This window comes from Carcharhinus amblyrhynchos, chromosome 20 (assembly GCF_965287045.1).
Source record: "Carcharhinus amblyrhynchos chromosome 20, sCarAmb.v2.hapA, whole genome shotgun sequence".
NCBI lineage: Eukaryota > Metazoa > Chordata > Chondrichthyes > Carcharhiniformes > Carcharhinidae > Carcharhinus > Carcharhinus amblyrhynchos.
Window position 1 is genome coordinate 41,586,647 of NC_137343.1, and position 16,519 is coordinate 41,603,165.

Consider the following 16,519-nt stretch of genomic DNA (forward strand, 5'->3'; position numbering starts at 1 on the left):
TGGAGCTGGCTTTTCCTTTGACTCAAAATGTGATTTTTGACTAGTTTTGCCACAGAGTGGATTTGGGAGAATGGTTACCAAATGGATTGCATTGTAAAACAAATCAACTTTGCACATATTGTACTCAAAAAACCCCCACTGAGACAAAAGTGGTTTAAATATGAAATTTTTCTCCACACTGTAAGTGATAAACAACCTGCTAACCTATCCTGGTAATCATAAACATCTCACACCCATTGGGGTGGACTTTCAACTTGCCAACCAAGTATAACACTGGCATTGCAGATCAGCTACCCATTACAATAACTACCTGAACTTCATTTCCATTCATATCTTTAGAAATGATAATTGGTTGGTGTCCACAATGGACGGCCCGATACCCGGAGTACAATGGGCTCCACTTCCATTGCAGCACAAGTAACTCCCGCCAGGAGATTGCGTGTTGCAGTGGGAGCTCAGAATGGAGACCTGCGGCTATCAAAGTTTCGACACTCAGACTGCTTTTGTGTACGTTCCACGTGCTGCTCAAGTTCAAAGTGCTCCAGATGTGAATGTCCAAAGGGACTTTCGGAGTGCTACAGCAGGCTTTCCCCTGGCCACTTAGCTGCGTTTGATTGACATAGGGCAGTCATGGGCAACCTGGGCAAGTGAGTGGGCTGCTTGAGTGGCCCTCCTTCATCTCAGCAAGACTGAAATTGGGCTTGTTTGCTAACCATGACTCCATGAATATGATTAAACACATTTAATACACACTGAATATTTCATAACAAGCTATTGAAAATACTGAATCATTTATACCTTAATGGAATTGTCACCAACTTCAAGTGGTAAAAACAGAATAAATATTTACACTTTAGTCACAGAGGGAACACACGGCTCTCACAGTCAACGTTGTGCCTCACCTCATTCACCCTTGCTTTACGTGTGAATCATTTCAGTTTTGCTTGTAGGAAAATGAACTACGTGGATGGTGGAATGTGGCAACCCTGCGCATGAGCAACGGCCAACAAAATATCTGGTGGGCCATGCTTAGAACCCGGATGGGCCACATGTGGCTCCTAGGCTGCAGATTGCCCACCGCTGGCACAGGGCCTTGAGTTTGCAATGCAAGAAGCTAATGCCATTCCTCTTTGGGGATCCGGGTTCCAGTGGGATACTGAGCAAACCTCTACAGGGTGGAAACATCCACTGTCCGATTTCCCAACTGTGCTGGAGGAACAGCTAGGTCCAGTTACGGCGGCAAGCAGGTAAAAATATGAGAAAGTAATTAGAAATCATTTTGTTTTAGGTCAACTAATGTGACCTAGTGATTTCAGAGAAGCATTGTGTTGTCATCATTTTGACTTACTCGAGTGAATCCATTCATAACCATTGCTCTGTGCTTTAACTTGTGCTTTTGAAGTAAAGTTGTTTGACTATCTAGCCTTGTTTTATTCGTTGTTTGTGCAGTCCTCCTTTGATAAAAATAGAGAGTCATGGTTAGGGGAATATGCCTTAATGTCCAGTTTAAGGAGGAATGTACTGTTACATCCTCCTGCGTTACACTTTTGCATAAGTACAATATGTATCAACCCCAGGACATTAAGCCTGAGATTCACTAACAGGAATGATGACTGAATGGAGCCAAGATAGTAATTAAAATGCTCCATTTTGATCGAATCTCAGTCTACACTGATGTCCAGTGCATGTAGGAATTATACAGTAAATGGTAGAACCCTTAGGAGTACTGACAGGCAGAGAGATCTAGGCGGACATGTCCATCGATCATTGAAAGTGGTAACGCAAGTGGATACGGCATGCTTGCCTTCATCGGTCAGGGCATTGAGTATAAAAATTGCCAGGTCATGTTGCAACTGTATAGAACCTTAGTTAGGTCTCATTTGGAATATTATGTACAATTCTGGTCACCGCACTACCAGAAGGATGTGGATGCTTTGGAGAGTGCACAGAAGAGGTTTGCCAAGATGTTGCCTGGTCCGGTGGGTATTACCTGTGAGGAGAGGTTGGATAAATTCAGTTTGTTCTTGCTGGAATGACGGAGGTTGAGGGGTGACCACATAGAGGCTGCCAAGACTATGAGTGGCATGGACAGAGTGGATAGTCATATGCTCTTTCCTAAGGTAGAAAAGTCAAGTACTTGGGTTTAAGGTGCATGGGGGAAAGTTTAGGGAGATGTGCAAAGCAAGTTTTTTACACAAAGGCTGATGAATATCTAGGACATGTTGCCCGGGGAGGTGATGGGAGCAGGTACGACAGCGGCATGTAAGGGGCAGCTAGGCGAAAACATGAATAGGATGGGAATGGAATGATACAGACTCCATAAGTGCATATGGTGTTAGTTTAGGCAGGCATCATGATCGGTGCAGGCTTGGAGAATCGAAGAGTCTGTTCCTTTGCTGTACTGTTCTTTGTTCTTTGTAATTAAACCAGATTTTGCTGTCAAAATCATGGTGAAACTGTTGGAACTCACTGTTACTCATGGACAAATAGCAGAGCAGATTTAGGTGATATGTAGTTGCAAGGTTAAATGCGGATATAAAAAAGTTGCTGCCTATGTCCCTGATTAGCTTTTTGAACACAACAGCTCACTGTCTGCCTCACTATTCAAATGCATCGAACAGCATGAAATTCCTGTACTTCTAAGGTGGTTACAAACTAAACTCATCACAGAAAAATAAGTCTTATCCAGTTTATTGGTCCATTGTTTTAACAATGTTTTAATAGTTGTATACTGTCAACCAACTTCCCTGACACTGAAAATTAACTATTACAAGTGTGGACTCTCATCCTTTCAGGCATTCATTGCTATGAGAGACCTTAAGATTGTATCATTCTAATTTTGTTAAACTTTTCCTTTATCATTTGTCTCATTCTCAATTCAATCGTCCTTTTATTTCTCTTTCTGTCCTGGATGGTATCACAGTGGTTAGCACTGGTGCCTCACAGCTCCAAGGACCCGGGTTCAATTCTGGCCTTGGGTGACTGTCTGTGTGGAGTTTGCACATTCTCCCTGGGTCTGCGTGGGTTTCCTCCGGGTGCTCCGTTTCCTCTCACATTCCAAAGAAATGCAGGTTAGGTGGATTGCCAAGCTAAATTGCCCCTTAGTGTCCCAAGATGCATAGGTTAGATGGATTAGCCATGCTAAATGTGTGGGGTTAAGGGGATAAGAAGGGCATGGGTAAGATAATCTGTCAGACAGTCAGACTCGATGGGCTGAATGGCCTCTTCATAGAATCCTACAGTGTAGAAGGAGGCCACTCGGCCCTTTGATTCTGCACTGACCACAATCCCACCCAGTCCCTATCCCCATAACTCCATGCATTTACCCTAGCTAGTCCTCCTGGCACTAAAAGACAATTTAGCATGGTCAGTCAGCCTAACTTGCAAATCTTTGGAGTGCGGGAAGAAACCGGAGGACCCAGAGGAAACATAGGCAGACACAGGGAGAATGTGCAAACTCCACACAGACCCAAGCCGGGAATCGAACACAGGTCCCTGGAGCTTTTAAAGCAGCAGTGCTAATCACTGTGCTGCCCCATTCTGCACTGTAGGGATTCTATGATTTAAAATTTAATTAATCAATTCTAATTTATACTTCCTGCTCAGTCCTTCCTCTGTATTGTTCTCAGTTTTAATTGCATTTAAGGTAAGGTTGTTTGCTCTGTTCACTCCGCGGTTCCCTCACTGAGATGTGATCAACTTGTACTTTCAGCCACTTGCCACACAAAATACTTAAAAACTTCAGCACACACAAACAAGTCTGCAGCAAATTCCAGATTAATATTTGATTCTGTGTGCCTATTAGTAATAATCCAACAAAGATAATTCAGAGATAATGAAACAAGCTGTTTGCAAGGCAGCATCTTCATTCTGCACTGCCACAACAATTAAATAACATCTGGGGCTGAGGTATATTCAGAGGCAGATTCTCATAACCCAACATGAACCACAGTTCACTGTTTAGAACTCAGCTGGAGCATGATGTTCATTCATGCGCCTTAGGAAGAAAGTCAAAGCCTTATGTGGTGGGAAGATTTAACAGAATGGTGCAGAGGATGAGTGACTTCAGTTATTTGGAGAGACTAGTGCAGGTGAGACTTTTCTTTTTTTGGCAGAGGAAGGTAAGAGGAGGATTGTTTGAGATTATGAATCAAGATGAGTGGTGGAGCAGTCTCGAAGGGCTGAATGGCCTATTCCTGCTTCGAGTTTCTATGAATCAATATGAATGCATCATTATCCATCTAGGAACCTTACAGCAAGTAATGGCAGGCTGATTAACAGTAATGGCGGTGTGGGTGTAGGGGTAAAAGGTTTGGATGGTGGGGGGTGAGGGTGGGGGCTACTGCTGGTGGATGGGGTGGATGCGAAGCTCTGCCAAGCTCTGCCCTCATGAAGGCAAAATACTCGGATGTTAGAATCTGAAACAGAAACTTGGTCTGATGAAGGGTCATCTAGATGTGAAATGTTGGCACTATTCCCTCCCCACAGATGCTGTCAAACCTGCTGAGATTCTCCAGCATTTTCTGGTCATACAAGCTTAAGTAAGAAGAGAGGGAGGGAGAGTAAAGGGGCTGCAGAGAGATATAGACTGGGTGAGTTAACAAGAAACCAACAGATAGACTATAGTTTGATGAAATATGAAATTTTCCATCTCTTAGGAAAAATAAATGCAGATTGTTTTTTGAATGGCGAGAGATTGGAGATGCCTGCACTTAGAGAGTTCTGGGTCTCCTTGTACTTGAATCTTATAGAACTGCACAGTACAGGCCCTTCGCCCTTCAATGTTGTGTCAAGCTATGTCCGAACCCAAGATCAAGCTGTCCCACTCCCCATCATTCTGGTGTGCTCCATGTGCCTATCCAATAACCGCTTAAGTTCCTAAAGTGTCCGACTCCACAATCACAGCTGGCAGTGCATTCCACCCCCCAACCACTCTCTGAGTAAACAGCCTACCTCAGACATCCCTCCTATATCTCCCACCATGAACTTTATGGTTATGCCCCCCTAGTAACAGCTACATCCACCCAAGGAAATAGTTTCTGAACATCCTCTCTATCTATCCCCCTCATCATCTTATAAACTTCTATTAAGTCGCCTTTGTCGTCCTCCACTCTAAAGAGAAAAGCCCCAGCTCCCTCAACCCTTCCTCACAAGACCTACCCTCCAAACCAGGCAGCATCCTGGTAAATCTCCTCTGCACTCTCTCCAATGCTTCCACATCCTCTTATAGTGAGGTGACCAGAACTGCACACAATATTCCAAATGTAGTCTCACCAAGGTCCTGTATAGTTGCAGCATAACCGCACGGCTCTTAAACTCAAACCCCTTGTTAATAAACACTAACACATTATAAGTCTTCTTCACGGCTTTATCCATTTGAGTGACAACCTTCAGAGATCTGTGGATATGAACCCCAAGATCTCTCTGTTCTTCCACATTCCTCAGAAACCTGCTGTTGACCCTATAATCCACATTCAAGTTTGTCCTACCAAAATGAAATACCTCACACTTATCAGGGCTAAATGCCATCTGCCATTTTTCAGCCCAGCTCTGCCTCCTATCAATGTCTCTTTGCAGCCTACAAGAGCCCTCCACCTCATCCACTACTCCACCAATCTTGGTGTCATCAGCAAATTTACTAACCCACCCTTCAGCCCTCTCTTCCAAGCCATTGATAAAAATCACAAATAGCAGAGGACCCAGCACTGATCCCTGTGGTACACTGCTGGTAACTGGCCTCCAGTCTGAAAATTTTCCCTCCACCACCACCCTCTGTCTTCTATGAGATAGCCAGTTACTTATCCAATTGGCCAAATTTCCTTCTATCCCACACCTTCTCCTCTCATAAAAATAACACGTGGATACATAAACCAATTAGGATTGCATATTAATTTTTGTTTCTAAACGGATTAAAGCATAGACCATAAGACATAGGAGCAGAATTAGGCCACTCGGCCCATCGAGTCTGCTCCGCCATTCTATCATGGCTGATATTTTTCTCAATCCCATTCTCCTGCCTTTTCCCCATAACCTCTGATCCCCTTATTAATCAAGACTAGTTTAGAGAGTAAGGGACAAGAATTCTTACTACAATTGTACAGGGCAGTGGTAAGGCCACACCTGGAGTATTGTGTGCTGTTTTGGTCTCCTGACCAAAGACGAGCCTTCTTGTGATGAAGGGAATTCAACAAGATTGACTAGGGGCGGCATGATGGCACAGTGCTTAACACTGCTGCCTCACAGTCCTAGGAATCCCCGGGTTTGACTCCCAGCTTGGGTCACTGTCTGTGCAGAGTCTGCATGTTCTTCCCGTGTCTGCGTGGGTTTCCTCTGGGTGCTCCGGTTTCCTCCCACAGTCCGAAAGACATGCTGGTTAAATGCATTGGCCATGCTTAATTCTCCCTCAGTGTTTCCGAACAGGTACACAGGTATGGCGACTAGGGGATTTTCACAGTAACTTCATTGCAGTGTTAATGTAAGCCTATTTGTGACACTCATAAATAAACTTAAAAAAACTTTCAGACTGCTTCCTGAGGTGAGAAGATTACCCCAGAACTAGGCTTATATTCCTGATAGTTTAGAAGAATGACAGATGATCTAATTGAAATGTATAAAATTCTTCAGGAACTTGACAGATGCTGAGAAGACATTCCTGCTGAATCCGGAACATAAGGCCCAGATCTCAAACTACTTGTTTGTCCATTCAGATGAAGAGAAATTTCTTCATTCAAAAGGCAGTGCCTCCTTGGAATTCTTTATCCCAGGGAGTTGTAGATACTTGATGCTCAATAGATCTTTCAGTCTTTAATGAATTAAAAGATATGTAGATAATGTTGGAAGGCAGAGTTGAGGTAAATGATGATCATCGTACAGTGAGGCAGACTCGAAAGGCCTATTTCTTATATTCTTATTTTCTTAAGTGGCAAAATATTCCTTTACCAAACAATAAAATTCCTCTCCTTTGATGAACATAAGAACAGTAGGATCAAGGAACAAAGGGACTTATTTTCTACACTGAATTTAGATTTGTATCTATTCGGTTAAAGGAACTTCTGACAACCTAGACATTTATTGCTTGATAATGTACATGAATTATATGTTGGTTAAATGTGAAGCACCTCATAAAGTTCTAATCACCATGACTTAAGGATGCCGAAATTTAAAACTGGAACTGGGCCATTTAAATGTGAAATCTGAAACCATTTTCTTCATGGAAAGGGTGGAAGAATTTTGGAATTCTCTTTTAAAAAAAAGGCTGTGGGTGTTTGGTGAATTGGTGCTTTCAAAATCAAGATGGATAGATTTTCATTAAGACATGGGCATCCATGCTAAGGTAAGTAAATGGGGTTGAGGGAAGCACCAGCCATGTTTTAATTGATTGGAAGCTGACATGAGGAGCTGAATGGCCTGCTGCTAATTCCTATGTTCCAAAGGAGGACCATTCAGGTCGAAGAGGTGCCAAACATGAGAGAAATGATGTTGGAAATATTATAATTCCTGCAGAGACTGAACATACAAAAAGAGATAAACTTCCTAGCAACTAAATCAAAGAACAAGATTTCATTTTTCAGACTTTTACTGTAACAAACAAACCAAAACAAGTGTAGATCAAACATTACTTACCAGGCAACTAATGCACCAAAGTAAAGGTACTTTCGCTTAATTAACACAATCAGGATGTGTTGTACAAAATGTGAGTTTTCTACAATGTGCAAATAAGTTAGAAATGTTACGTTATTGATATTTATTAAGAGTTGTGGAATAAACAATGTTTTACCAATGTTGCAATGCACACTTGCAATGTTTTGCAAGTGTGAGGTTATCCACTTTGGCAGGAATAATAAGAGGAGGGATTACTATTTAAAGGGCGAAAAGCTGCAGCATACTACGGTGCAGAGGGACCTGGGGGTCCTTGTGCATGAGTCGCAAAAACCCAGTCTACAGGTGCAGCAGGTGATCAGGAAGGCAAATGGGATGCTGGCCTTCATAACGAGGGGGATTGAATATAAAAGCAGGGAGGTCTTGCTGCAACTGTACAGGGTACTGGTGAGGCCGCAGCTGGAGTACTGTGTGCAGTTTTGGTCGCCGCACTTGCGTAAGGATATTTTGGCCTTCGAGGGAGTGCAGAGGAGGTTCACTGGGCTGATACCGGAGTTGAGGGGGTTGAACTATGAGGAGAGGCTGAATAGACTGGGCTTATACTCGCTGGAGTTTAGAAGGATTAGGGGGGATCTTATTGAGACGTATAAGATGATGAAGGGGATGGATAGGGTAGAGGTAGAGAGATTCTTCCCGCTCAGAAAGGACAGCAGGACTAGAGGGCACAGCCTCAAGATAAAGGGGGGGGTGCAGTTTAGAACGGAGTTGAGGAGGAACTTCTTCACTCAAAGGGTGGTGAATCTCTGGAATTCTCTGCCCGTTGAAGTGGTGGAGGCTACCTCGCTAAATATATTTAAGACACGGGTAGATAGGTTTTTGGTAGGCAAGGGGATTAAGGGTTATGGGGAGAAAGCGGGAAAGTGGAACTGAGCCACTTCAGATCAGCCATGATCTTATTGAATGGCAGGGCAGGCTCGAAGGCCTACTCCTGCTCCTATTTCTTATGTTCTTACCACCTGGCAATTCTTACACTGAATGAGACCATGTTTTTATGTATTTAATATTTACCATAAATGGTTTTTAATAATACACAATTGTTAACATCCTTAAGATCCTTGTGAAATACACAAGCTGTGTTACAAGATCAAGTCCCAAGTTACTTGCAGCTTTCTAAGAAGCTCACTCGTCTCTCACCCACACTAATCAACTCTTCCAGCATCCTTCAAAAATCATTCTACTCAGCTTGACTTTTCCAGAACTGACTTTCACCAGTGTGGCCCACCTTTCTTGTTGTGAAACCTTCAGAAGTCCCATCTCCTCTGTTTTCTTTTCAAACAGAGGACCACTTACTGAGCACGAAGACAGTCTTTCCCTGAATTCACAGCAGTAACTGCATTCTCTCTCTCACACTTTCTCTTTCTGTGTCTTGATGCCTTTGTGTACAAAAAGCAGTTGTCCCTTTTTCTGTGTCAAGGAATGAAAACAGTCGCTTGATTTTCAATAGGTTTCAGTTTTGGTTTCGCCTCTTCGCCCACTAGCTACTAGATCACATAAGCCTGTCTCTGGGCAGAAGTTTAGTATGACTACCATCCCCCCCAACCCTCAAACATTCTATTTCACCTTAAGTTAAAAGAGGACATTTTTAAAGTAACTGTCTTATAAATCTCAGAGGGAAACTTATAGAGGCTTAGAAGCAAAGAAGCTTCCAGAGAGCATCACACAGCGCAATAAAGTGTTCAAACAACCAACATGACCTTTAAGTGCATACATGTAATGAAGCACTTTCAGAGACTTTGGTGAACAAAAATAGATTTATTTTGTGATCTTTAACAGTAGCTTGATTTTCACAGCTAATTCTAAAATACCTCTGCGTAGGGGAACCTTGCCTATTCCCTGCCCTAAGTCCTGATTGGTCACTCAGGCCAAGTGGCTCTAACTCCGCCAGATAACCCTTAAAAGGAACAATCACCACAGCGTAGCGCTGCAGGCTTAAAGGGGTTGTGCGATGAAACGATCAGGCTGTGCACAAGAAATAAATATTTGGGAGAGTTTGTCCAGAAGGTACATCATGTAATAGATAAAGTAAACTTGGAACTATACGCTAGGAGAGATTTATTTCCAATGTCTGAATCAGATTGCTGGAAGTGTGGTTAAGACCAGGATAACAAGACTGAATTAAATGGTGAGAGAGGAAAGTGAGAGGCATTTTGAAAGATTAAGATTAAATGACCTCATTTTTCATCCACATCTATCTTGTGATCTTAACAATTACTCACAATAACATTGATGACCGGTGATAATTATGAACAATAACACTTTCTCCAAATACAGTACCACCTGAAAGTTCTTTTGCTGCTGATCATTGTCTCTGCGATGGGAGGAACACTCCAGCATGGACTCAATATGTCTATCATTAATACACCATCAGTTGTGAGTAACATGTATCTTTATATTGCTTTATTATTGAGACTTTAAGAAAGTGTTGCAGTTTATTCACTCTGGACTGGTAGAGGCCAACATGAAGCAGCTTTGAGTGCTTGTGAGTGTCTTCCTTTAGCAAGAATACTGCTTCTCATGGATAATGTCACCCACCACTGCTGATAATGAATGTACCACTGGAAATGATGGTGCAAAGCATAGCTCAGAAGAAGTCAGATCAAAATTGTTTGCTTTATTGTAAAATGTATAAATAATGCTTCTGTTGAGACTAAAATAATGCTCCATCTTCCACTCCCACAAGGCTGAACACATGGCTGAAATGCATTTGCAAAACGATCAACAAAGTTGAACAACTGCCATAGGTTGTGGGCACCATTCATTGGAAATTGGAATCCACATCTCTTTGCTGCAATAACTGTTAAAAAAAAAGTTGTCCTTGGCTTATCTTTATATATAATCAAAACTGAAACCTATTGAAAAAATATAGATATTTGTGGTGGCACAGTGGTTAGCACTGTTGCCTCATAGTGCCAGGGACTCGGGTTCGATTCCCAGCTGTATGGAGTCTGCACATCCTCCCCATGTCAGTGTGGGTTTCCTCCCACAGCCCAAAGATGTGAGGTTTAGGTGGATTGGCCATGCTAAATTGGCCCTTAGTGTCAGGGGGACCAGCTAGGGTAAATGCATAGTGTTATGAGGATAGGGCCTAAGTAGGATTGTGGTTGATGCAGACTCGATGGGCCAAATGGCCTCCTTCTGCCCTGTAGGGTTCTATGATTCTATGAGGCTGAAGTTGGCAAAGGCTCATTTTTTGAGCATCCCTTGTTGTCCTGAGAAAATACCTTGGGGCAAGTTTTCCCATTTCACCCGCCACGGGAATCATAGCGGGTGAGGGGTCGACTATGGAAACCGCCCTTGGGTAGGATTTTCTGGTTTCAGGGCGAGTATGGCCATAAAATCCCACCCTTTGATTCTCTTTAATCCTTGGGCTATTGAAACTTCCATGATAGTGTTAATAAAGGGAATTCCTGGATCATGGCCCAGTAATGATGGAGGAGAATTTGGGGATTAGAGTGTTCCCAGATCATTGCTATTCTTGACAGTAGTGATGATGGATATAGAAGAGATTGTTGAAGAGATTCCTACAGGCATAAGATCAATAGGCATAAAGGTTTACGATTAATAGCCATTATTGACTGGTGAAGGAACATTGAAATGAAACCAAATGGAACATTGTCTTTTAAGTCTAACCCTCCATTTATTGATATGTAGACATTTGAAATGACAAATTTGAATTAGTTGAGCCATCAAACCCATCCCACACTTTGATGACCAAGGCACGAAAGGCATCCTCTGTCCATTCCCCTAAAGCTGCATAATCTCCTTGGAAATGGTAAAACCCAAAGGAAAAAAATCAGGTCCAATGGGGAAAATATCTACTCAGAAAGTTGTTTTTTAATTTATTGACAGGATGTGGGTGTCACTGGTTAGGCCAACATTTACTGCCCATCCCCAGTTGCCCTTGAGAAGGTGGTGGTGAACTGCCTTCTTGATCTGCTGCAGTCCATGAGATGTAGGTACACCCACAGCATTGCTAGGAAGGGAGTTCCAGGGTTTTAAAGGATGCTGACAAATTTCCAAGTCAGGACAGCAAGTGGCTTGGCGGGGAACCTCCAGGTGGTTTCCAACCCATCCATTCCCCTGAGGCAATCAATCCTAGTTTGAGAGATCACACAAACCAAGTATCTTCCACAAAGACACCACTTATATGATGCAATCTCTGCCCTAGTCAAGACCCTGTCCAACAATGCCATGAAGGAATTCAGACTTACCACCGACTGCACAGGCTGACAACATATTTCAGAGGCTGACTGCTCTTGGGGAACAGAAGTGCTTCTTATTTTAAATATAGAACCTTTGTGGTGGCCACTGGGTGTCGCTATGTTGTGCCTGACCATTGAAGGATGAAGAGTTCAGTTTGTGTTGAAAAGGCAATGATTGGTAGGCCATGTCGGAGACCAAATCTTCACCGTGAATCCATGTATTGATGTCAACCGTGGCTGAGTCAGCAACGATCTCACCTCTGAGGCAGAAGGTCACGGATTCAAGTTCCACACCAATGACTTGAGAACACAATCCAGACTTACAGTCTCATGCAGTACTGAGGGACTGTGACAGTGTTGGAGGTGCTGTATTTTAAATGAAATGTTAAACCGAGATCCTATCTGCTCTTTTGAATTGGATGTGAAAGATCCTGGAATGCCAATTTGAGGAAAACTAAGGGATGGGACTGGGGTTGGGGTGGGGTGGGGGAGGGGAGGGCAGGGGGTAGTGGGTGGGGGGTGGGTTGGGGGGGCAGGTTGGGGGTGGGCAGGTGGGTTGGCAGGGTGGGTTGGCAGGTGGGGGTGGGTTGGCAGGGTGGGGGGGCGGGTTGGGTGGGTGGGTGGGGGGGGCAGGTGGGGGGTCGGGGGGCGGGTGGGGGTGTGGGGGGCAGGTGGGGTCGTGGGGGGAAGTGGAGGGGGGGAACGGGACTCTCCCCATTTATCCCTCAACCAACATCACTAAAAAAAAGTTGAACTGGTTATTATCACATTTGTGGATCTTGCCGTTCAAAAGGTTGGTTGCCTGAAATAACTCCTCAGAGACCGGTGTCCCTTCACCAGCTTCCCTTTATTTACAAACTCAATTCCATGCCTAAGAATGCTTCAGGTACAAAGTCAGAATCCAGTGAGTCGGTAGCCCTGATACTCCTCAATATGTATAAACATGAGACTCCCTGATTGGGCAGGCAATCATTAGTTCAATCAGCAAGTTCTTTCGATGACTCAACAAGTAAAACAAACTCAAATTAACTTAGGGACAAATTAAGAGGGGCAGTCCCCCAAAAAGGAAGGGGGGAATGGCCCAAACAGAAACCAAAGTCCAAAGGAAACTTAAAACACGAAATCAAAATGTGATTGTAAGGGTTTATAACACACACCAGCCCCTGCAGTGCCCAGCGGGCATAGAAGGTTAGTTCAATTAGGGAGTTCATACTCCAAGAAGCCAACCTCCTGAGCCTCGTTGAGGTAATTACAGCGCCATATCCTTCCATTTCAACATAGATTACATCTTAAGAACTTAATTGGTTGGAAATCATTTTGGAATGCCATTAATAACCATGAATGCATGAGGTAAATACAGGTCTTCCTTTCACACACAAAAACAGAAAATGCTGGAAAATCTCAGTGGGTCTGACAGCATTTGTAGAGAGAGAGTAGAACCAACAGTTCAAGTCCAGGTGACCCTTCAACAGAGCTGCCAACGTTTTGATTCTAGACTTGAACTGTTGGCTCTACTCTCTCTCCACAGATGCTGTCAGACTCACTGAAATTTTCCAGCATTTTTCTGTTTCTGTTTCAGATTCCAGCATCTGCAATGTTTGGTATTTATCACAGGTCTTCCTTTCTTTTTTATCTCAGTGACTGAATGGAATCAGAATTTGCTGCCTTGGATGTGCTGCACCTAGAAACAGGAGTAGTGAGGGCTTTCACATAATGGCACAATAGGTGGGGAAAATATCGATCTGTGCTTGCAATACTTCAGATATCTAGACCAGGCATTTTTCCACAGGTAAAGTGGGAAAATCACCCCTTAGGTTGCTCTTCCCCTGAGTAGTTTTAGAGAAGCTTTGACAGAGGCCTTGGAGTTAAGCTGGTTGCCCAGCCAGGGATGGTACTACATTGGAGCAGATCAAAAGAGGAAGACCGTTGGGAGGCCATACGCTACAGCTTAGCAAGAGAATGTCTTACCCTCAGCACTATGAACACCCAATCCCTGCCCAAACAGATATTGATTTTAACAGGATACTTTCTAATTACAGTACATTAAGTGTTTTATCAATGAGACTTGGCTGGAGCGCCATGGTACAGCAATGGAGGAACATGCAGTGAAGGCGACCTGGTCAGTCATTGTATCGGTGTATTCTATCGGAGCTGTGTTTGGAGCACTGATCGGTGGACATTTCTCAGTAAAGTACGGAAGGTAAGAGTGTACAATTTTGTAAAAGGAAAATCCTTCAGGCTTTGTGCAATGTCTTCAATCAGGCCGTTGGGGTTGGCCTATTGGAGTGTGAACTCCCTGATTAAGGATCCAATTGATGGGCTAATCAGGGAGTCTTTGCCTTGTATTTAACTGGGAGTGTCAGTTCCTCTGGTGCTCTCGGAGGTAGACTGCTGACTGATAGCACTCTGTGTACTGCTGTTAGAGTTATAAATAAAGGGATTTTGGTGAAGGGACTTCTGCCTCCGCTGACTTATTACACATTGGTAGAAATACAACTCAGTATCACACAATTATCCAGCGTAAAACCTGCATTAAACCACAGAATTCTATATTGTCAACTGCTATTCCTAAACTGCATCAGAAAGATGGCCAATGCTGTGTGGCTTTGGGCAGCTTTTGGTCAACCCATGGCTCTTGGTCAAATGTTAATGTTGAATGGTTGTCAACATAATGACACCAATAACAGCTTGTATTTATGTAGCACCTTTAATGTAATAAACCCTCCCAGTGGGCTTCATAGACGCATAGTAAAACAAAATATGGTAACTGAGTCGCATAAGGAGACATGAGGTTAGATAGTCAGGTAGGTTTTAAGGAGGAAAATGAGACAGACAGGCGGAGGGAGGAAATTTCAGAGCTTAGAGCCAAGACGACTTGAAGTTACTGCGACCAGTACAGGAGCAGTTAAACCGGAGGACGCTCAGGAGACCAGAATTAGTTGAGCGCATATGTCTTGGGAGATTTTGGGATTGGATAAGATTTTTGAGATAGGGAAGGGGAGTGAGGCGCTTGAAGGAATTGAAAACAAGGATGAGAATTTTAAAAGCAGCACATTGCTTGATCAGGAACCAATGTAGGTCAGTAAGCACAGGGCTGATAGGGTATGGGTGGCTGAGTTTACAACATGACAGGATGTTATCTACACACAAGCGTCATTAATTGAAGTATTAGAGAATGATAAGCTCAGCAGTACCATGGAGTATGAAAGCACTTTTGGAAGAGGTTGCCAACAGAAATAATCATTTGGCAAAAATATTTCCAGTGCTATAATAATAGGAAAGTAGCGAGAGAAGAAATTAAAATCCAAAGGGATCCAAATGAGCTGAGTCTGTGAAGGAAGAGAAACTCTTGATTTAAATTCCCTTAAGCAAGTGACTGAGAAATCTGTATAGGTATGCGTCGGTCGAAATGCCTCTATTTGTTGGATTTGGGTAAGAGGTTCATATTCATAAGGACACATTTCGTTCACCATTATGGGTGGCACAGTGGTACAATGGTTAGTACGGCTGCCTCACAGGGCCAGGGACCTGGATTCGATTCCCAGCTTGGGTCACTGTGTGGAGTTTGCACGTTCTCCCGGTGTCTGTGTGGGTTTCCTCCAGGTGCTCTGGTTTCCTCCCACAATCCGAAAGATGTGCTGGTTAGGTGTATTGGCCATGCTGAGTTCTCCCTTAGTGTACCCGAAAAATGTGGCAACTCGGGGATTTTCACAGTAACTTCATTGTAGTGTTAATGTAAGCCTACTTGTGACACTAATGAATAAATAAAACAGTGTTTACAGGAGAGGTAGTGATCTTGTCACTGAGCCAGTAGTCCAGGGGAATGACCTGGATTCAAATCCCACCATGGCAGATTGTGAAATTTGAATTCAATAAAAATCTGGAATTAAAAATCTCATGTTGTGGCCTCTTAAAATGCCCTCGGGGATGGGCAACAAATGCTCAGGATCTTGTATTATGCATTGGGGTGACCTATTCGTTTTTTAATAAATTCATAGGATGTTGGCTGAGTCAGCATTTATTCCCCATCCTTGGACAAGCCAGCTGGCTTGGCTAGTTCAGAGAGCAGTCAAGAGTCAACTATATTGCTTGAATCTGGAGTTGTGTGTAGGCCAGGCCAGGTAAGGACAACAGAGTGTCCTCCCTAAGGGACATTAATGAACCAGATGGGTTTTTTTTATGACAGACAATGTCATCATGAGATGATTAATTCCATTTTTTTTATTGAATTCAAAATTCTGCCATGGTGGGATTTGAACCCAGATCCCCAGAACATTACATTAGGCCTCTGGATTACTAGTCCAATGAATCATGGTTATTGAGAACTGTGGGAAGAATCCCTGGCATTGATGATAGATCTCATCTGTGGATCCTCACTATGAACCAGATTGATTGCTCAATCATCAACAGCTTCATTGACTTGTCTGGCTCAGGAACTGGATTCACCACAGTGAGATGACTTGATTCTGAACTTGTGTCATCAGCCTTGTCAGCTGGAAGCCATCTTGACGGCAAAGAAACCCATTTACCTCTAGCAGGGTGATCACTGGTTAGATAACACCTCATGGTGCATTTAGTTGCACTGAATAATTCCTTTCAAACCAAATAGTGTCACAGAGGTATCCGGCAGAGAAAAAGACCCTTCGGCCCTTCGAGTA

General features: G+C 43.3%; 1 protein-coding gene across 2 annotated transcripts in view; it reads left to right on the top strand.

Moving 5' to 3' along the window:
* The window catches only part of LOC145355954 (solute carrier family 2, facilitated glucose transporter member 11-like), an 80,393-nt gene that overhangs the window by 18,956 nt on the left and 44,918 nt on the right, over positions 1-16,519 (top strand). Inside the window, exons 2-4 of one of the 2 annotated variants that reach the window (XM_080208465.1) lie at positions 4,489-4,592; positions 9,931-10,029; positions 13,901-14,061. In XM_080208465.1, the coding sequence (XP_080064591.1) occupies positions 9,973-10,029; positions 13,901-14,061 (218 nt within the window). In that variant the 5' untranslated portion in view covers positions 4,489-4,592; positions 9,931-9,972. The remainder of the gene's footprint in view (positions 1-4,488; positions 4,593-9,930; positions 10,030-13,900; positions 14,062-16,519) is intronic. The other variant, XM_080208464.1, reaches the window with a different exon arrangement.